A 21152-nucleotide genomic window follows, 5' to 3' on the forward strand; every position below is an offset into this window, starting at 1 on the left:
ATTGTGTGTCCTTTATTTCACCGTCTCAAGTTTTTCTGTTTATTAGACAGCCGGCGATCATTAGAAAAAGAGTACGTGCAGGGTGGAGGAGTTAAAGCTCCACGTCCAAAATCATCTGCAGTTTTTCACATTGCTATCTCACCAAGCGCTGAATTCAGGGTTCTTGTTATCGACAAGAAGTCAGACAATACTGTATTTACATGCACTACGAAAGTCTTGTTAAAACTGTTATAAAGATGAAGAGAACATAAGCATAAGGCAGTGTTAAATACTACTTTGAATGAACCGCCAATCAAAAGAAAAATCAGGAAACACATATGCAGATTGAGTTTCTGTGTGATATTTTTGCTTGAAAGGCTTCTTGTCTTAAGTGCAGGATTCCCAGGTTCACAAAATACCACACAAATATTTAATACCATCCTAAAAGGAACAGTTCATCCAGAAGTCAAAGTGTGCGGTCTTTCCGTCCAAATAGTTTTAGTTTGGAGCTTTCAACAGCAACGTCTCTTAAAAATATAATCTAACTGCTCCTCCCAAATAACCAAAAGACATTGTGAACAGCTTCAATACAAGCCATTTTCTATTCCCCAACTGTCTTTATCTCCTTTGCAGAAGAAGGAGGAACTATTCACAACAGTTGAGTTTGTGCGTTTTTGGTTGAGCTGTCCCTTTAAAATAATCCCATTAAAACGTCTAAATAAAAGACACAACTGTAGGTATGTGAGTTAAGTTTGTATTTACAGTTAAGGGGAACATCTGTCACACAGGACACAAGCAAAGAGGGGTCAGACACACAGTTCATGGGCCGTGACCCCCATAGAATTTGGACAGGAAGTCGGTGCTGCGAGGCTCCTCCGTCTCGTGAAAATAGCGCATCATATGGGTCTTCTGCTTCCAGACGTGGATTGTTTCCTGGAGCTCCATTTTCCCCTGGGGGTTAAACAACATACACATGGAAAATGTTTCAACAGAGTAAAGTTGTGCTCTTTTTTTCCCTCCACTGAGATGACGTCCAAGTGTGTGAAACAACTCCAAAAGACAAAACTACGAGCTGCTTCAATCAAAAAGGTAAAACAAGTATGGCTGATGCAGTTCACAGATCAGTGGCAGGCAGTTTTTACCTTAATGACTAACATGTCTATCACACGGGGGTCATTGACGTGCTTGTTTTTGTCGAACAGCTCCCTCACTTTGTCTCTTCCCTGGCGCGATGTGATGTCCAACTGGAACATTGCCACTGTAGGAAGAGAGAGAGAGACACAGCTCCGTTTCAGCCACATCAACTTCACCCAGGAACCTGAATAACTAAGTTATTGGTGATATTTCTTATAGGTCAGTCCCATGCTCTGACTTGAGGGCATCAACATAAGCCCATTTTAGTACAATGTATTAAAAAAGTACAAGTTCAGCTGTGTGGAAGGGGTTTCAATAATAATCGATATTTATATCGAGAACATGACAATACAAATACAAATCTCCTGCCGTGAGTTATTAGAGCAATAAAGTGTGCAGCATCCAACCTGTCGACCGCGCAATGTTAAGTCATGTGTTAACTGGAGCTAAATGCAAAAGGAGGCATATCATAACAAGCCTTTTTAACAGCAGCCGCCACACAGACGCGACCTTGACGCTCGCGCTTCCTTTTAAATAACGGCACCGTACAACCGCCACAGAGGACCGACGTACCCGTGTTGGGGACCTCTCGGTACCAGGCTCGGTACAGCTCCCGGACCCTGCGCTTGGCTTCGTCCAGGTCCCGGCTAAAAAGGGGTTTAACAACTTTAGCGGCACCGGCCGCTGTTCGGGTCGCCGCTGCAGACGCCATGACTGCTGTGTCGTTACAGCGTTTCCGGTTTTTCTTCTTCGACGGTGTCGCGTTAAGAAAGCCCGTAGTGCCACCTGGCGGAAGGAACGGTTCACGACAGGAGACGGTGAGTCACCGACAGCCGGTCGAATTAAGTACATCAAAAAGAGAAAGAAAACACATTTCATTGTTGTCAATGTTTTACAGACATGCTGTTGTCCTGAACGGCATTGTACTTCTAATAGGTTTGTTCATACAAACATGTAAATGAGACTATATATTATAAATACATACAAAAAATAAATCATAAAAACCACAATGTACCCGATTTGGTCTCAACCTTCTTATATAGTCTACTCTATGGTCTCAACCATAGTCGATATAGGTATCAACTAAAAACATGTCCTCTGTAGTATGTATTGCAGGGCTATTGCATTGCATCATGAAGCCTTTTCTATATTTCTGGAACTACAATGCATATTTACTGTTTATATTTAATGTGGGAACAAAGACAGATATAGGCATGTGTGTGCGTCTAGTCTGCCCAGGTGGGTGTACACTGTACAGCATCTTTGAAATGAAACGTAGAGTGCAGGAGTGTTTCTGTTGAACTCATTTTATTGATTGCAAAAATGGTGTATAATTTATAAAGATGATACGGGTTTTACAGTACATTAAATATGAAACAATATTTTCAAAAAGGCAGGTAGATAAGTCATTTTATCACAATTCATACTGTCAATAAAAAAATTGGCTCATTGATTCAACACCTGTCATCTGTTAAGTGGTGGCACATAAATGTCAACAATGATCAGGGGGGGGGGCTGGAAGCTGAGACTTCCTGCTTCTCAGCCATGGTTTAAAAAAAATGAAGACACCCGTGATGTGGGTAAACATCCATTCAACAGCTTTACAATCAGAGACCAACTTCCAATTCAGCCTGCCAGGAATTATAAACGCTCGCCGTCTTGTCCTGCATTAGTCCCAATGTACGTTTCAGGACTTCATGTTCACAAACACAACACTACGTAAGCTCACTTCTTTCCAGATAAAAATAAAAAATAAAAAAAATGTAATTACAGCAAATGATAAGCTCCCATTTCTAATAAAATGAGCCATTTTCACAGATAAAAAATGACTCAAAAGCTGTACAACAAAGAAAACTGAGATGACAGTAGCTCTTATGTTGATACAGTATGAACTCTATCTACAATACCTGATAATAATAAAAAATAATGTCACTCAACGAATGTTCCAGTTTTCAGACCAAATGCGCACTCATACGTTCTTCCACTCAAAGCAAGCAAAAGCTAAAATAAAACATAAAAAGTGCAGTTTTATATAATGTGTGTGGCCCAGTGTAACAAAACCAGCTACTAGCTATTCTATGCTGCTCCTCGGCAGAAGGGTTGAAAACTAAAAAGGCACTATCATGGACCCCACACAGCCGGAACTGTACAAGTCCTCCGCTTTTTCTTTGCTGCTGAATACTTCTTTGATTCAGTCACCGTGGTGCAGACACACCTGCAAAACAAACACGCAGAAGTAAATACATGAAGAAAAAAAAAAAATCAAATATATACTTTAAATATGCGCCTCTCAAAATGGCCAGAGACGGCGAGTCGCTGCCTGCTCCACATCCGTTCATACCTGTCTCCAGGTCTGCCGGGGCGCTGGCGGGGCAGCGGCGTCTCAGTGGTCCAGGCTGTTGCCCAGCTTCTGCCCCTCCTGCAGAGCAGCCATGGCCAGCCTCAAGTGCTCCTTCAGACTCTGGATCTCTCGCTCGCTCCGGCCCTTCATCCCGCTCAGCTCCTCGTGCACCTCGGCGTAGCGTTCACAGGCCAGACGTTTCTCCTGCGGGGCAGAGAGGAGGAGGCGACTCACTATGGCTGTTTAATGGAGTGCTAGGTTTTCCCAGCCCATCGAAATCTAAGGAGGGCCAACTAAGGCCAATTATATAGATTCATCCCAGTGGTTTATTTTTCTGTTCATTATTTCACTTTTCCTCAAAAGATCTAGAAAAGTTGCTGCACTGCATTTTCTGAAAGGCTCCAGGCTATAAAGACACGTAAGCACCTTGTTCAAGGATTTGAGGATTAACATTCCATGTCATTCATCTAATAGTTTGGGGTTTAAAAGAAAAATAAATAAAAGATATCACATATTTGTAGGGTCGACACAAACAGACAAAAAGTACCGTGTTAAGAAACTGCAGCTCGTTCCTCAGACAGCTGATCTCCTTGTTTAGGTACTCGATCTCGTTCTCTTTCACCCTGAGAAGAACCTGGCAGGAAAACAACAAAACAACAGTGCGGTTGTCATTTTGCTGCCAAAAAGAAAGAAAGAAACGACAAACAAAACATATATACCATAAATCCTTATAATTATCACTTCATTCCAAGAAGAACAAAAGCAATTGTGTTGTGACTGATGTGATAAACACAGTGGCGTTCTCTGTCATTTATTAAGCACAGAACTTAGGCTTTCGGCCAATTACTGTTTATTGTGACATTCCGTTTGTATTCCAAAAACTGCTACAGTTATGCTCCTTCAGGTTTTGGGTGACACGTCGTGTATCATTTCTTTGGCCTATTTCTGCAGACTGGTGCTCCTCCTTAAGTCTCTCTGATGAAGTGTCCTTGAGCAAACCGTACAACTCAATTGAATAGTGCGGCGCTTTGCAGAGCATTGCTGAACATTTGAGGAAACTTCCTGTGACATAAACACTGCAGGTCATGCATCACACGTCTTCATGATCCTTCATGCAGTGGGTGATATTTTCGCACATCTGTCAGTTCAGGAAGTTACAAATACCCCCGTCATCCACTTTCAGTTCGTACGAGCCGTTACCTCTAGTTCACAGGGCGTCCTGTCTTTGCTGTTCTCCGAGCTCTGATATGTGATGGAGGATCGTGTGCGACTGATCTCCACTGCCAAACGGGTTTTTAAGTCCTGCGGAGGGGAAAATAGTTTGTCTTCATGAATGACGCTAGTCAGGTAACATTTACAAATCACAGTGCACAAACATGTCGTGCTACATTTCAGAATTCCACCTGCTACCGCGGCACCACGGAGAACCATCTTTCATTTGAGATAGTGTCCGACCTAAACGTGAAAGAATCTCTCCGTCACCCCGTACTCTGCCGGTAACCCACCTGGCTCTCTTTCCTCAGCTGCTCCATATCTCTCTCCTTGCGGCTGATCTCCCGCTCTCGCTCTGCGCTGTTCTGCTCAGCTCGGTTCAGCTCCAGACACTTCTGGGAGTAGCGCTCTGACAGTCCGGCCAGCTCTCTCTGCAAGGCCTGAGTTTCTGCCCTGCAGAAATGCAAAGATGAGTCGACGGCAGAAATAAGAAAAGAAAAAAACCTGCCATGCTGCAGAATGTATGCACATTACCTGATTTCTGTTTACTGTGAGAGCAGCATCAATTACAAAGAGACAAGAAACAGTTATATGAAACAAAATGTATCAAAGTCACATCCCCGCTGCGGTGGGAAAGACTTTTGTGAAACGTCGTGCACCGACAACCAAAGCTAATCTTCCTATAAAGTGGTAACTCCTTTATTCTGCTCCGCTGTGACTGAATGCCTCTTAAGTACACTGCAAAAAAGGAATTTCAAGAAAGTAAAAAAAGCCTTTTATCAAGAAAATAAGTCATATTTGCCCAAAAAAAATAATACTAATCTTGTCAAGCATGTTTTTTTCATCTAATTTTAGGAAAGTATGCCTTACTTTTCTTGATTTTTTTGGCTTATTTTAAGAAATCTTGTCAAGCAAAAAAATCTGCCAATGGGATAAGTTTTTTTTTTGCTTTGATATAGGATGATTTGATTGAATATAGGAATGTTTTGCTTCTTTCTAGAAGGGCTGTTTTTGCAGTGTAAAGTATCATATTATTAAATAGGATGTATTACATTTAATGAGAACAACATGCTGTGAAAAAGTACACTGCTGGGTTTTTTTTCTTCCATTTTCATGCCGAAAGTATTTCCTACTGCGGTTTTAAAACATATTTACTGGTCATGACCAATAACCACAAAAATAAGGAAGAGCATGCAAAGAGGGGAAGAAGAAGAAGAAAAAAAACGCAGAGTAAGCAGTACAGATAAGCCGTAAAATGCAGGTTCCAGTAGCAGCCACTGAGACAGCGCCGTGTCAAAGGCCTTGTGAAGCTCACAAAGGAAAACCAATCCATGACCAAATTCTTCCACATTCCTCAAGTGCCAAACAGGACCCAGTGTCCGCCGCCATAATGGCCTCACGTAGACAGGGAACCCTGGATAGTTGTGGAGTCTGCAAATTCTACCTTTAATCTTGCAGAGAAACCCTTTTGTGGCCGGCTAACTCCCACTTAAAAGCACAAGAGAGCTATTCACATAAATGACCAGTGTTGGCCCGGCACCGACTGAGACCGAGAGCCAGGCTGCAACCAGGAATGTGTCTTCAAGGCAACATGAAGTAAAAGTGTCCACACGGCAGGGGTTTGTATTCTTCTATTTCCGCATGAATGTAAATTATGTTTTATTTTTTGTTTCCTGTGGAACTAAGTATCTGAGTGTACATCTCTACCCCGCCGCCATTAAACAGATTAGAAGTCACTTACTGTTGTTGAGCTCGCAAAGTCTGTGAGTCGAGCACCCCACTGCTCAGCCTTTTGACTCTCTCCACCTCTCGCTCCAGCTCGTCTTTGTGCTTCTTCTTCAAAGCCTCCATTACTGAAACACAAACAAAAAGAGCGTGACACAACTTCTATGTTATGTTGGCTGTTAACGGCACATGAAGGATTTTCGCTGCGGGACTGAGAGGAGAGAAACCACGGGCAACTGATGCAAAACACGTTCAAGTCTTAACCGGCACTCAATTGTATTTATGCAAATCTAATATGGACGTGGAACGATGGAACCGTTATAGATGTATTTGCCCATTTCCTCACCAGTCAAGATGAAACGGTGAACTCTATTTGACCTTTGACCTTTGACCCCCCCCCCAAACCCAGTTCAGACTACTTTTCTTTATCACGTTGAACACTTAACGCCGCCTTCACGCTTGTAAATTTGTCCTCGACGCTCTTCTCTAGCCCGTCTGGTCTGCTGACCTCGTGCCGTGTCCCGGGTCTCCTCCAGCAGCAGCCGGTCCTTGTTGGTCTCCAGCTCCTTGAGCTGGCGCTCGTGCTGCCTCTGCAGCTCCTCCATGGCCTGTCGGTGAGCGCGCTCCATGGCCCCCAGGCTGCGGCCGCAGGGGGCCTCGGGGCCGCAGCCGCCCCTCACGCCTCCACCTCCACCCCATCGCCCTCCTCCTCCCTGCAGTTGCTCCAGCTGCTGCCTCAGTGACGCCACCTGATTAAAAAGACGAAGACGGAGGTAAAGTCCACTGAGCAACAGAAGCCGATCAATTCATCATCATGTGATTAGCTTGTTGACAGTGACATGCACGAGCTGCAACACAGGAAGCTTTTGGATGGCCAAACTGTTCTTAACCAACAGTAGGAATAATGCAGTCACACTCACTGACTTGTAAACAGCTCCCACTGCCAACACACACTCTACACATGATCACTGGCAGAACCACTGCGCATCCCTTTTCTGAGGGCGGACTAATGATGCCAACTCTCTCGCTCCACTGCCACCATGGGCATCGAGCTTATTTAGTCGTTTGGGCTCAGTTCTAAAAACATTTGAGCTTTGACCCCAATCACTGCTGACCAATCAAATCCTGAGTAGATTCAAGCTACAGAAGAAGCTTGAACACAAAGGAGGCATTCAGCTTTCACTATAATGATAGAATGGTGTGATTAAAGAATGAATGCATATAGGCTTCTCATTAGCATGAATTGAACAGCTCCTGTTTATGAAGTAAATGAATAGAGCGATGCGATATCAGCGTTTAGCCTCGTCCAGCCTTGTGGTGCGTATCATGTGTAGAGAGACCGCAAACAGATTCAAACCAAAGACGCACATCACAACACGCAGAGACAGAACAGACAGGAGTTTCAGCAGCGTTATCTCATCAATATATCCGTATCATACATCTTTACTTTTGATGTTCCACCGCATGTTTTAGATGGAAAACATTGCTGAAGAGCAGGTCAGGTTAACAGGCAGGAAGAGGAAATGTTAACTTCATCCGGACAGATGAGTTCATTTGCATTTTATTCAATTTGCAAATTGGAAAATCATCTCCACGCACTACCTCCCTCTGCAGCGCCTCGTTGGCTGACTGGCTGGAAGGCCGCGATCCCATCGGCGGCAAGGAGCTCATCTCCTTTAGCGGCATGCGCTCGAACTCAGCCCACTTCCTCTCTATCTCATCCACCGAGCGCGGCCTCTGGTTCGATCCCACGCCGGTGCCCTTCCTGGACAGCACAGCCTCCCACTGGCTGCTTGTGTTCCTCTCCTCCTGCCACTGGCTGTGCTCCCGCCCCTGCCCCTCTGCTGCTTCTCTCTGACTGGTCGGGAGCGGGCTGGACGAGGCAGGAACAGGGGACAGCTCCACATAGTCGAACCTACGATGAGCGGGCGGAGCGGAAACCTCTGACTGAACAACATCGGCATGACGTGATGATGGGCGACAGGAAGACAGCAGAAAGCGAGAATGGGAGTTTTCCTTGTCACTGCTGCCGTCAGGTAATCTAGAGGGGAAGAGACATATACATCAATTATAAACCAAGGCATTTATTACTTCTTCTCCTATCTGATCAACTTTTGAAGCACAATTTAGTCAAATAAAGACTTCAGTAAGGATGATGAAATAAGTAAACCAGCAGAATACAAAAAGGCATCATGAACACTCAAGGCACAGCTGGAGGTGAGTCACTATGAAAACAGAACACATCGGTGCACCCAGTAACTCATGAAACGTTGATTCTTCGTCTACAGGCAAAGTCTAAAGTGACTAAAACTCAACTAAGCTGCAAGTGAGTAACAGAGCCTCTTATCGGACTGTATTTAGCCAAGGCTGAGCTTCAGCAAGACCTCAAATGAGCAATACATGAATGCTGAGGCAGCCATCTTAAAATAACAGGAGAATGAAAATTTAAAAAAAGTACTGCAGAAACAACCAGGAGAACTGAAGCATAACACTTTGCTCTAAAAAGGCGCCACCAACACGAACACTTCTCTCTTCGATGATTACAAAAAAAACGATACTACAATATAAAAGGAAGCTGTGAAACAGAACTAGTACACTTTTGGTGCATTCAATGTGGCCAACTTTTGATCAAACCAAGTATCGAGGTGTGATTGGTAGAAGTGACACAATTGCTCAATCAGCCAGAAAAAAAAAACAGAACCAAGATTGAAAATAAGATGAAACGGTGAAAACTCCTTGACTTCATTGAGGTAGAAGATACTGTTTCATATAAGTGATGGAAATCAAATATTTTTTTTTTTTTTTTTTAAATGTCATTGGCAATAAACTCACACTACCAATGATGTCACAACTGACTGCTTTGTAACTTACATTTGCCAGGTCTGAAATTATTTCTTTCTCAACTTTAGCCAAAGCAAAATCTCCACTCCTAAAGTAGCTAATATTTATATTTCACAATTAAACAGCAATTACTGTGTGAGGTCTGGAGAGCTGCTGGGCCGGATGCACTTCTTCAAAACCTCTATCCAGTTCCGCCTGATCCCGGCCGTCATGGCCGACAGTGTGTGCGCGGCCTCCCGCGTCTGCGGAGAAAAAGAGCAAACAGGTTACGGAGACACAAAGATGTGACAGCGCTGGAATGAGATGAAAAGAGAATGAACTACGGAGAGAAAGGTTGGAGGAGACACTGACAGAGATAGAGAGTCACGATAACGAAAGAAAAAGAAACCGCAGCGGAAAACTGAGAGCGGCGGTCGTGGTTATGGCAGATAAGGAGGACAAGAAGTGAAGAATATGAGGAATGAAATCAGTTTGAGAGAGCGACCCATATCAGAGATACTCACCTGTACCTGAAACCCATAGTTCTTCTCCACATCGAACTCACACACCTTCACACAGGATTTTAGGTCAATCTCTCCATCTAAGTCATCTTTCTAAATGGAAAACACAGAGACAAATAACACAACATGTTTGTTTACATGTGAAGTACTCAAAGTTTTTCATGAATAACATTATTACGATCGTTACAAAAATGTCACATGAACAAAGATGTCTCATAGAATGAAAACATACCTCCTCTGCACTCGAGTCTCTGTAGTACTTCAGTCCAGCGTCAGTCAAAACAAACCAATGCTTTTTCCACTAAAGAAACACAGCAGAGCTCAATTAATCCAAGACTGTTCTGAGATCAGCAACGCACAGGTTAAAATGTGACAACCATCAAAACCAAACAATGACAATATCTGAGAAACCAACTAAACCACTTGATGTTCAGAGTAAGCCTGGTCTGAATAAGCAATGATAACAGGAAGGCATCATGCTAAACAGCAGGCCTGCAGCTGTGTGTGAAGAGAGAAGCTCATTCACTCAGGCATATCATTCAAACGGAGACACCTGCTGTGCCTCAACGCCACCAGGCCAGTGCTGCGATAACGGGAACAATCGGCCGTTATGGAGATGGAGGACATGACAACCGGGCGGAGTACGACGTCTGCACCTTACCTCGCCACTGTCGTCCAGTTTGGACATCCATCCCTTCTTGAAGTTAAGGAGGTCGGGCTGCGGAGGCAAAGAACACACACAATCACTGACCTTCATCCGAATGCGTGGCAGAAAGGTTACAAATACAAAACTTGAAGGAAGGAACCAAAGAAAGTGAACAGAAAGACGACGAAACAAAAACAGGACAACCACCAGTTTGAGCTATATCGAAGGGTGGGGCATACGCACTATAATTATATATCTCTATACAAGCAATTAGCAGCTACCAACCCATCCGGGGGTTTATTCTATCATTGTCTAAGAAGGCAACAGATACAATGCTGCAGACTTACTTTGCCACAAAGAAAAGAAACGTTTCTATTGTGCTTTTCTTAAAATGCATAAACTGGTGCTGGTGGCTAAATGTTTCTTTATATTCTTATTGTATACTGTTTTTCATTAAATTACCAACTTCTTTAGCACTTGATAATATTACACGCACTACAATCATTCAACAGTGCTGCACTGCAGAACACCAGAGACATGAAAAATGAAAAGACACATATGGGAGGTGAAAAATAAATAGAAAAACCAAGTGCGTGTACAGGATGTGGGACACAAATGTCTGAAGACAGACAGGCAAAGATTAGGAACTGGAGCAGCACACCATTAGTGATGACAGTAAAGATCTGGGAAACTCATAAACTCTGCAGTGGGAACAAGTACAGTAACATTGCTGTTCCTAACTCAACATTGTTGCACATTACCGACATATTTTGCATGTCTCTTGCTCCAGCTGGGCGGTAGCAGTGGAAGATGTAATAAAACAAGCTTCAGCTGCGCTGCAATATTTCCAGGAACAGGCCTGTTTTTTGCATTGGACGTGATGACATGAGGAGGGGAAACATGCGTTTGGTACCTCAAGACGTGGCGATCCCAGATTAAGATTAGGCATTTTTTTCCACCGTACATGCCTCACTTTGCTTATCTCCTTCGCTAGCGTTTACATTCCACACATTTACATCTCTTTCTGCATTCGTCATCTCATCTCTCGGCGACTGGCATATCATTCCCATCGCTTTTTTTCCTCTCCACTTCATTTTGTTCCCTTGCTGCATCGCTTTGCTCAGCTCCCTCACGGTTTGCCCTCTATAATAATATTTCTGTCTGTTCTTGTCATCTCTAACCACCGCTCTTCTGTATTTATACTCCTTTCCTGGCGTCAGTTGTGCTCTTGTAGGCCACAGTACCACACAGTTTTTCCTAAACCAGTTCATCTATGTGACTGATCTTTTTTTAATCCAATACATTTTAAGGTCTGGTGGCCAGACACCATGTTCAGACGATAGCATTCCAATATCCTTCCATTCATAAATTATGTGGCGATAGCTTAAAACACTTGAGACTTCAGTATTGTTGGGTATCCATGTACATATACAAATATTTTTTATTATAGCTTGTTTTATTGTTGCATCCTATAACATCCTCTCTCAAACTACTCGACTGCCGGAGCCGGCTATGATGTGTCAGACTTCATCATGAATGTAGGTCATCTAGTCGACAACATGCCCATGTGCAGGGTTGAGGAGCGACCACAGGAGGATCCAGAATAAAGGAGCAGTATCTGATATGAATAACCCTAATTAATGCCACAGTGCTTCTGCTTGTCATGTGTGCTCAGATCAGCGAGCTCACATCTAAGGTCAGCGAAGAGGGTCAACCACTAGTGACCGTTTGAGACAATGTCCATTCTTCCTGACTCCCATCTCTATAGAGGAGTATTGTCTGGTGAACCTTGTCCTTTAAGCCTAGTACAGGCTGCTTCTCCTCTTCACTTGTTTCTGTCCAGTTACGTAGATCTGACCAGTGGGAAGAGGAGCAGAGCCCACATATACATGTGTGCACTCATTGTGATGACAGCAGCTGCTTTTTAGAGAAACAATACCTCTGGGTGACTTTAATCACTTTGGCCACTTTAATTACGTTCAACTGGTGCAATATAAATACATTTTTTAATATACTTTTTATTCCGTCTGTATATTTAATATTGCTATTGTATTCTTCTTTACTGTTTTTATTACTGTTTATTTATATTGCCTTTTATTACGATGTGTCTCTTGTGAGTACTGCTGCTGTAATCCTGCAATTTCCCCACTGTGGGACTAATAAAGGATTATCTTATCTCATTTTTTTAAATATATAATAATTTTCTTGGCTCTGTCTATGTGCAAACATGTGTCACAGCTGGCTGTAAAAACTGACTACTGGATAATGACACTTCCTGCGACTGTAAACAACAACACAGGGTAAACAGATAAAACTACAACAGAAATGTACAAGAAATATATATTTATATAAACTCACTTCAGCACACACAACACCACATCTCAGTTTTAAGCTAACTAGTTAGCTAGTTTGCCTACTTGTTAGCTTTAACGTGCACACCCCTCGAGTCAAACAAATGCAAAACGTAAAACGTAAAAACAATAACTAACCTAGCTAAGTTAACTAACTCACATTCGTCTTTCTTCGCAAATAAAACACAGACTAAAAGGGGCTAGCTCCTGGGCCGGAGCTCATTTAATAAAACACCATATGTGTGTATGTGTGTATGTGTGCGTGTATATGTGTGTGTGTGTGTGTGTGTGTGTGTGTGTGTGTGTGTGTGTGTGTGTGTGTGTGTGTGTGTGTGTGTGTGTGTGTGTGTGTGTGTGTAACAGACATTCAGGAAGAAGTGACAGGAAAAACTAAACCGCTCTCAAGGTGCAACTTACCGTCATGATGACCGGATCCAGAGGGTAAAATAAAGACAAAAGAAAAGTACCGTTATCTCGCCCTTCTTGCTCTCAAGCTCACCCTTCAGTTTAAGCTAAACCTCACGGGGAGGAGAGGAAGAAAAAAAACTTTTACTTTCTCGGAGGACTCTGACGTTACGCGACGTGAGATAAAACCCCGCCAATTAAACCCATGGCAACGTCATCAAAGGAGCCGCCGACGGGTCGTCTCTCGGGTCTTTGGGGTAAAGTGCATTCAGCGGAGTGAGACGCACGAGAGAAGTAACGACGTCCCAACTTTATGACAAGTCGCGTGGAGCTAACGTTAGACCTCTGCCTTCTTGTCGCTCTCTATTTTCTCTCTCTCTCTCTCTCTCTCTCTCTCTCTCTCTCGCTGCCACTTCCTGGGCGGATCCGCGAAGATCGTTTGCGAAAAACAAGCCTCACCACACGGTGCTGGGTCCTGAGCCCGGGGTCTGTGGACCTCCAGGGCCCGAAGGGGAATAATAATAGTAATATAGCTGCGGCTTGTTGCACCCACGACAGGTTTTCATGAGAAGAAACCGTGTAAAGCTGCTTAACACGAGGCCCTGTCTCTCCTCGGGGACCAAACCTAAAACATTCTGGGTCCTTAGTCCAAAACTCTCCAAACACACTGAACGAATCCAAACTAATTTGCTGTATTTTCCTGACTGCAAATATTTTTGAGGGCTTTCAAACAAAAAGTGGCGCTCCCCCCTCAAAAAATCCTCTCTTGGTAGCTATGGGTTTCAGTTCAGGAATTTCAACACATGCCCTGGCAGACCACAATTGACAAAGCTCAGTCAGTCTTATGAAATGCCTGCAGGCTGTAGGTGAAGTCTATGGACACACACTGCAACCGGCGGTTATGAGTTAAAGAGTAGATCTGCTGCAGATATGCCAGCAGGTTAAGGTGCCAAGTGCATAAAATCTTTACAGTTATGGGACAGGATCTGTGTGAACACTGGACAAGCTGCCACCTTGTCTAGTAAATGTGTAACAGAGAGATACCATATATTGAAATAAGACTGCAAGGGATAATAAACTTGCATTGACCCACGTGTGCTCCAGGTTTATTATGTGTTCATTACAAACATTAGTGATAGGAAAATCAACCGTTACTTGTCTTCAGCCTACGGCGCAGTAGAGGGAGAGGTTGTTTCCACCTACACATAGAAAGAGCCTGCATGCATTTACTGTAAACACACTGGCCGTGTCACATACCTGCATTTGTTCTGATCTGTGGTGGTTACCTTTCCAAGAACTGCCCTCATCTGCCGTGGGACTGCCAGACCTCTGGAGAGGAACAGCGTTTAGTTATGAAGGTAATCAATGTCTGGCTGAGCAAACACTGGAACCTCTGGAGTTTCACATCCACAGCCTTTTTTTCATATGTGATGTACAGTATGGTATGTGGAAGATGTGGTTAGGCATGAACATACTATGAAGGTGAGAAAACAACAGAGCTGCCATTCCACTGCAATGCATTATATTGTGTAGGGTTTTGTGCACTATTCTGCTGCAGCTCTCTCTCTGCTTATGAAGTTTTAAAAAAACAATACGACTCAATGTTAGTGTATTGCAAGTTTTGCTAAATGTAATATCCCCTTATTAATGTTTAGTTGTGTCAAGGTTACTCTAATAAAACATGGTTTAAGAGAGCTCATTTTATCCTTTATTCAAACTCCTCTCCGCCCCAACCAGCCTACCTGCAGTGAGGTGGAGGAGTGAGCTCGAGATAGATACCCACTGCCACCGGAGTGCCAGTCTCTCTCCGTGTCCCCTGTATCGTCCCACTCTCTGGAGGGATGCTTGCTCAGAGAGTGGCTGAAACAGCACAAACAGGTCTTCAGTGACTCTGATTTGGTCAAATGTATTCAATGATGGAGTCACGGGAGTTTGACATACCATTAAATACCACAAAAATGCATGTAACATAATGGGCCTCATGCAGGAAGCGATATAAGAAGAACACACTGTCCTGTATTTTGTGTTCCTTCCTGCACACCGTCACAACATCTGCCCTTTTATAGTGTTTACGAGAGTTACCGATGCTAATAATAGAAAATTGCCCACACTCCTCCAATTTATGATCAAGTGGGATTCCTCCTTCAGCACAGCTAGGGGATGATTAACTTTACTTATTAGAAAAAGAAATTTAAGAGTTGTTGAAATGTTGCTGCATGTGGCCCAATGTAATGTTAACGAACATGCATATCGTTTAAATATGTTGCTAGCACCACTCCGTCCCTAATCTGAGTCTGACCTGGCTGGTTTAAAGAGCTCCTGTCTCCGAGAAGGCTGCTGGGTCTGAGTCCGACCCATGTGGCTCGGCCCTTCTCTCTGAGGGATCATCTTGACCTTCGGCACGTCGGCCAACATGGCATACTCCTCCCTGTTGCGTCCTGTAGACCCCACCGACTGTTGACCCGACTCCGAGGACTCCAAGGAGCTCTGGGAGGAGGTGTGCTTCCTCAGTTGAATCTGAGGGGAAGGAGAAGGGCTCCGTGCGCGACGGGAGGGCCTCTTGTCATTGGGGGAGGGGCAGCGCTCGGCGTGGCTGTGTCTACCAACCCCAGACCTGACGCTGCCGGGGCTCCTGGGTGTTTCCAACGTGACGAAAGCTGTTCTGCGGCCATTCGTGGTCTGCCTGGACGGGGAAGCAGCACGAGACAACGAGGAGCTGCGGGGGGACGGAGTCGACTCCCGCCAGGAGCGCGGTGAGCGATTGGAGTCAGATTTTGAGTCGTGGTTAGTGTTTTTTCTCTGAAAGGAATGGCTGGATTCTCCGTTCGTGACCTGTCTTAGGATTGAGTAGCCCGGCAGGTCGCTGCTACCTTTTCTGGCAGGAGAGGAGTTGCGGCTGTTGTGGTTCTTGGTGTTAAGGGAGGAGCTAGGTTCTGCTTTCCGCAGTGAGCGCTGGTCAGGAGCATCATAGCTTTTCCTTGAAGGCAACAGACTTTGGCTCTCACGACTTCTGGCAGAACTGTTTACTTCAGACTTGGGCAGCAGGGACTGAGAAGGAGCTTCATAGCTTCTCCTCGAAGGGGAGGAGGTGCGACTCTCGCGACTACGGCTGTGTGAAGAACCATTGGTGTCTGTTTTCTTAAGCGGATACTGAGTAGGGGTTTCATTGCCTCTCCTTCCAGGAGAGGAACAACGGCTGCCACGACCTTGATTGCCACCGACCGCGCGTGATTCATTCTTACGGAGTACCGACGGACTTGTGTCATAACCTCGCCTGGTCACGGTGGGGCTTTCCTGTTCTTGGTCATTCAGTCCATTCTTTTGACCCGTTGGGCTGCGTAGCAGAGCCTGGCTTTCAATATCATAGCCTTCTCTTATGGGGGAGCCACAGCGTCCGTGGTGACTACGACCGCTTAGAGACACAAGTGATTCAGATTTATAAAGGGGCGATTGGCGAGACGAGCTGTAATTTCTCCCTGGCGGAGAGTTTCTGTGACCATCACGGTCGGATGTTCTGCGAGACGGAGACGAAGTACGAGTGTCGCTCCGGCGTCCGGGAGATGAACTGCTGGGGAGTTCCGTTTTGCGGAGAGACGTTTGGCCTGAAGGGTTGTAGTCCCTCCTCGAGGGAGACGAGCCTCTGCTGTCACGACCTCGACCACTCGAAGACCCGCTCGCTTCAGTTCTCCTCAAGGCACTCCTAAAATCAGAAACCGTGCTGGTCTGGGATTGGACCGAACCAGCAAATGATTTAAAGTTTCTTGGCAGAGTTCCTGACTCGACACGTCGCCCGTTGGTGCTTTGCAAGGAGTTTCTGGATCCCGGCGCCGTCCCTTGAGACCGCCCTCCACCATCAAAGTTCTGCCTGCTGAAGGAAGCGTTGGACTCACTGTGTCTGAACGGTAAGTTTCCACGCGAGGGAGAAGAGGATCGAGATGGCAGAGCTGAGCCTTGCCTTGAGGACTCAAAGCGTCCTGACTGATGATAGGAAGAGACGTCAGAAGAAGGGTTTCCCCGACCATAGGAACTGCTGAAACCTTTTCGCCCCGTTGAGGCCAGCGACTCGGCTATCTTAAAAGGAGTAGGACTCGGAGAGCGGGGGCCGACCTGTGCCTCAACCTCAACGGCAATGTCATAGGGGTCAGGAGGCTGGTTTTCCAATAGCAAGTCATCATTTAGACCCTCCGGCGTTTGCCTTTCAGAGGCCACGCCGAGATTAGGGTTTCTGAAGGGCACGGTGTCTTTGGGCTCGACGCCTCTGCTGCCGTAGATAGGATGGCCTCTCTCAAAATGGCGGAATGGAGCCGGTGGCCCGTTATCGTGGAATGAGCGGACACCCGCTGCCTTCCCCAGGGAGAAGTACCCACTTTCACGCTTCTGTGCGTCTTCTTTCAACCCTGCAAAGAAAGAGAAGTCGCACAGTGTGACAGAAATAGAACGAAGGAGGGGTAAGAGAAATAAGAGATCGTCAAAGATCAACCGCTGAGCTACTACCAGAGGTTTCCTGACACAAACTGAGCGATATTGTATTACTGATAATTGCTCTGGGACACCTCAGCTGGTGACATCAAACAGTATTGCCAAGTAAAGAACACCTTTGGCTGTAACTGGATATGGATTGGTCAAATGCTGTAAGTCATAGGTTTACTGAAGGCTCAGCCTATTGGTGCACAGGACTCATCCTTAGAACGGCATGTGTTCAAATAGGAGATACTAAGGTACATTTCTTCTTCCAATGCTTCTATTATGTCGTGCATACATCTTCTCCAACTCTAATCAATGTATCCCTTCTGCCAAGAAATCAATGAAGCAGTTGACAGTCAAAATATACCAGGTCATCTTTCATGTACCTGGTTGACGGCTGAAATTGTCTCTGCTCCGAGCTTCCTCCATCCAGGCGCGAGGGTTGGGCCGATAGGGCGGAGGGTCGAGCCGGGTCATGGTGAGCTTGGTCGAACGCCGACGGATCGGCAGGTATTCGTCCTCTGCACTGACGGAGCCGCTGAACTCTTGGTAGTCGCTGTGGTCACGACAGCTGCGTGGAAGAGGAGATGGGAGAAGCATGACGAGAGCAGAAGGGGAAAGATGAGAGGTTAACAGGAGGGGAGAAAAGTACGAGGCAACAGAAGGAAGAGAGAGAGAACAATTTAATCAGTATAACAGGAATTTCATAGATTGCGTCACACTGAATGTTTAAGAAACATCAAACATTAAAGTCTACAATTCCACTTTCGTAGCTCTCCTGAGTTACTTATCACCGTCCTGTGCTGTCCTACCTGTCGGTGCTGTCGTCGTCGTCGCCGTCACAGATATAAAGCTCACCGTTGGGGCTCAGGATGCACAAAGAGCTCTCCCCATAACCCAGACGGCCTCCGTTGACATCACAGTAGCTGCTCACCACCGACAGACCGTCGGAGTCCTCCTGATAGGATGACAGGGGAAGACACGTGCCAATCACAAGGCCTCAGAAAACTCCATCTCTCTTTGAGTGACAGAGGTAGAGGCACTGATGTCGCTCTCCTAGATCTGTCTCTCCGACTCCATCTCCTTGAGTGGAGGGTTAGCTGAATAGTGTCCGTCCCCTCTGTCCTCTGTGACACACACTCGCATGTTCAGTCTGCTGTTCGATTAGGGTTACACCTCTGTAACTCGACCTGGCTTGTGGCTTTCCTCATTAATATTTCACCGCTTTTTTTTCTTGACATAAAACCTCGAAGACTTAAGATGTCTTAACAAGGATCTAAAACGGTGACTTCACTGTCTGTATATGTCAAAAACTGGCTTCCATCCGTGCAACTTCCAGCAAACTGCAGGTGGACAGTTCCACTGGAGCTGAACTGGTCCAACTCGTGACCCACTGGGTACATCACTGTAACCAGATAACAGCGGCTGTGACATGGGAGCAGTAATAAACAGAAAAAAGTGCAGTTGTCAGAGTTTTAATACTGTATATAAACATGCCATTCTGTGTGTGGCCCCTCTGTCTTGTATAACAAGTGATTCCCAAGAGGGCAGTAAGTGATCCAGCTTCGTTAAATTATAATAGGAGCCACCTTGCTACTCGTCAGTGCCTCTCATTCTCCGTCGCTGACCTTTTCTTGATTTACTCAAAAGCAACAAAGACTCACACATGATCTCAAAAACTGTGTTTACGTGTGGGCCGTGATAAATTAGGGGGCACCGGATTTCTTTACAAACCCAGAGAAACGCTGACTTTTGAATCAAGTGAGAAGTTGTTCAACAGATTATTTTTGATTCTAAATGATATCATGAAACTTTGTGCATCATTTCTTACATCAAATCTGAGTGAAGCCACACAGTAGTACTTGATTCCTTCTCATCGGCTTCGCATACACCATCAGCATTCACTTGTGACTTCTGACGCTCTCATCTTTCTTCAGGTCCAGCTAATCCCATCACTCGGCACACATTCTACTCTTGTTCCCACCTCTACCCTGTTACCTAGTTACTGTGTTCACTTCCCTCCCTCCTCTCCGGCCCTCTCTTCTTTCGTACCTTGCTGCTGGTGTCTCTTTCCTCTGCCTGCGATGGGATCGGTGTTAACAGCACTCCCTTGTCCGATCCAATCCCAGTGTCAGTCCCAGTTTTAGCCCCAATTCCAGTCTGTGCTGTGGATTTCTGCTGTGGCGCTGCCTCTGCGCTGTCCCCCGCGCCGGTGTGCAGGCGCCTCTGACGCAGGCAGTCGTGGCAGCGGGAGGGGTCGAAGATGTTGGGCTGGAACTTGGGGCAGATATGCTCATCGCAGGAGAGGGGCATGGTGAGTCCGGAGGGGGAAACCTGCCCAATCATCACATCCCTCGGCGAAAACTGGGAATAGGGTCAAGGGGCAATATCCCAATGATATAAAACAAACAGCAGCCACTATGAGTATAAGTTGAAGACTTCCGTAGCAATCTAAACATTAGAAATGTGTTGCACCTATTAAATCACTTTGAAAAGTATAGCAGAGCAAAGTACCGTTTCAAAAATACATAAAATATAAAAATGCTATATTTTCAGAGCATCCTCCAAACCAACAGTGTGACATGAAATAAGACTATTACAGTTTTGGGAATAAAAAACTCCCCGTGTGCTGTAACACTACATTACAGAGACACGTGTAAACACAGAGCAGCAGCTGTGTGAGTACCAAAGAGGCTCTTTTACTTCATGGTTCATAGAAGATCTGAAGCACAAGTGTTTCGGTAGGTGTTGACTCACACTTGAGATAATGAAACACAACCCAACCAGACACTGTCAAAGCTCCCCACAGAGTAGCATTACTACGAAGCACATGTACTGTAATCTACCTTAATTTAAAAGCTGCACAGCATCTATACATTGTGAAAATAGTAACTTTTGACATTGAAATCATAATAACTGATGAGCATTACCTGACGAGAGGCTCCCGCTGTGAGCTCCACTTTGAGTATGTCATCAAGAGTCTGAGGATAAGCTGCCCATCAGACCCCCATCAGACACATGCCTCCTCTTCCCCCATGCTCTCTATCCTCCAGAGCTGCCAAACCCTCAAATCCATCCGATTGGCTGCTCTGACAATGAGTGAAACTGAAGCAACCGTGACGGCCATGGTGGCTCTCAGTTAACACAGCGGAGGCCCCGAGGCGCACGCGGACCCTAGAGCCACCATGGAGCCAGTGGCCGGCCGGTCCCTCCATTGAGCGGTTGTATTAAATATCATGGGCTTTAGAAAGCGAAATGAAACGCTCATGCTAGTGACAGCTGGCACACGCTGGCTCGGGTTAACGTAAATAAATAAACACCGGCGAGGTGTAGGTTTAACATACGTTCAAAACACTGGCTGTGTGGTCTAAGGTTCTCGAATAAGTACACAGTAAGAGACACAGTGGTCTCACACATGTGATCCTGAGCTAGGAGGAAACATAGAGCAAAGGGTTGATTTCCTCATGCTCCAGAGAGGATGTTGACATCAGTGTCAGCTTTCCTATTAAACAATAGCAAGAAAAACAAACACTGACAGCTTATGAGATGCGGTT

The 21152-nt window shown here is 45.3% G+C and overlaps 2 protein-coding genes across 2 annotated transcripts; both read right to left on the bottom strand.

The window, feature by feature from the left end:
- Window positions 1–57: 57 nt before the first annotated feature.
- On the bottom strand, window positions 58–1832 carry ndufa6 (NADH:ubiquinone oxidoreductase subunit A6). The gene is made up of 3 exons (XM_079233167.1): window positions 1687–1832; window positions 1122–1237; window positions 58–930 (listed from the first exon to the last, which is right to left on the bottom strand). Exons 1-3 carry the CDS (start codon window positions 1823–1825, stop codon window positions 799–801), a joined length of 387 nt encoding a protein of 128 aa, XP_079089293.1. The 5' UTR covers window positions 1826–1832; the 3' UTR covers window positions 58–798.
- A 613-nt stretch (window positions 1833–2445) lies between these two features.
- triobpb (TRIO and F-actin binding protein b) lies at window positions 2446–13247 on the bottom strand. The gene is made up of 13 exons (XM_079233543.1): window positions 13147–13247; window positions 10394–10450; window positions 9965–10033; window positions 9736–9825; window positions 9365–9474; window positions 7994–8432; window positions 6900–7140; window positions 6408–6519; window positions 4960–5119; window positions 4655–4756; window positions 4002–4088; window positions 3455–3658; window positions 2446–3328 (listed from the first exon to the last, which is right to left on the bottom strand). The coding sequence occupies exons 1-12, from the start codon at window positions 13150–13152 to the stop codon at window positions 3497–3499; spliced, it is 1635 nt and encodes a 544-aa protein (XP_079089669.1). The 5' UTR covers window positions 13153–13247; the 3' UTR covers window positions 2446–3328; window positions 3455–3496.
- Window positions 13248–21152: the final 7905 nt, after the last annotated feature.

The sequence above is a fragment of the Taurulus bubalis genome, assembly GCF_910589615.1.
Source record: "Taurulus bubalis genome assembly, chromosome: 17".
Lineage (NCBI taxonomy): Eukaryota > Metazoa > Chordata > Actinopteri > Perciformes > Cottidae > Taurulus > Taurulus bubalis.

What these genes read in the sequence shown, in the direction of transcription:
- ndufa6 (XM_079233167.1), bottom strand. Translation starts at nt 1,825, where the DNA reads ATGGCGTCTGCAGCGGCGACCCGAACAGCGGCCGGTGCCGCTAAAGTT. An exon ending in CCGAGAGGTCCCCAACACGG is followed by an intron (nt 1,238 to 1,686) that starts GTACGTCGGTCC and finishes CTCTTCCTACAG; the next exon opens with TGGCAATGTTCCAGTTGGAC. An exon ending in TAGACATGTTAGTCATTAAG is followed by an intron (nt 931 to 1,121) that starts GTAAAAACTGCC and finishes TTTAACCCCCAG; the next exon opens with GGGAAAATGGAGCTCCAGGA.
- triobpb (XM_079233543.1), bottom strand. An exon ending in AGCTGAGGAAAGAGAGCCAG is followed by an intron (nt 4,757 to 4,959) that starts GTGGGTTACCGG and finishes TCCCCTCCGCAG; the next exon opens with GACTTAAAAACCCGTTTGGC. An exon ending in AGCTGCAGTTTCTTAACACG is followed by an intron (nt 3,659 to 4,001) that starts GTACTTTTTGTC and finishes TCTGCCCCGCAG; the next exon opens with GAGAAACGTCTGGCCTGTGA.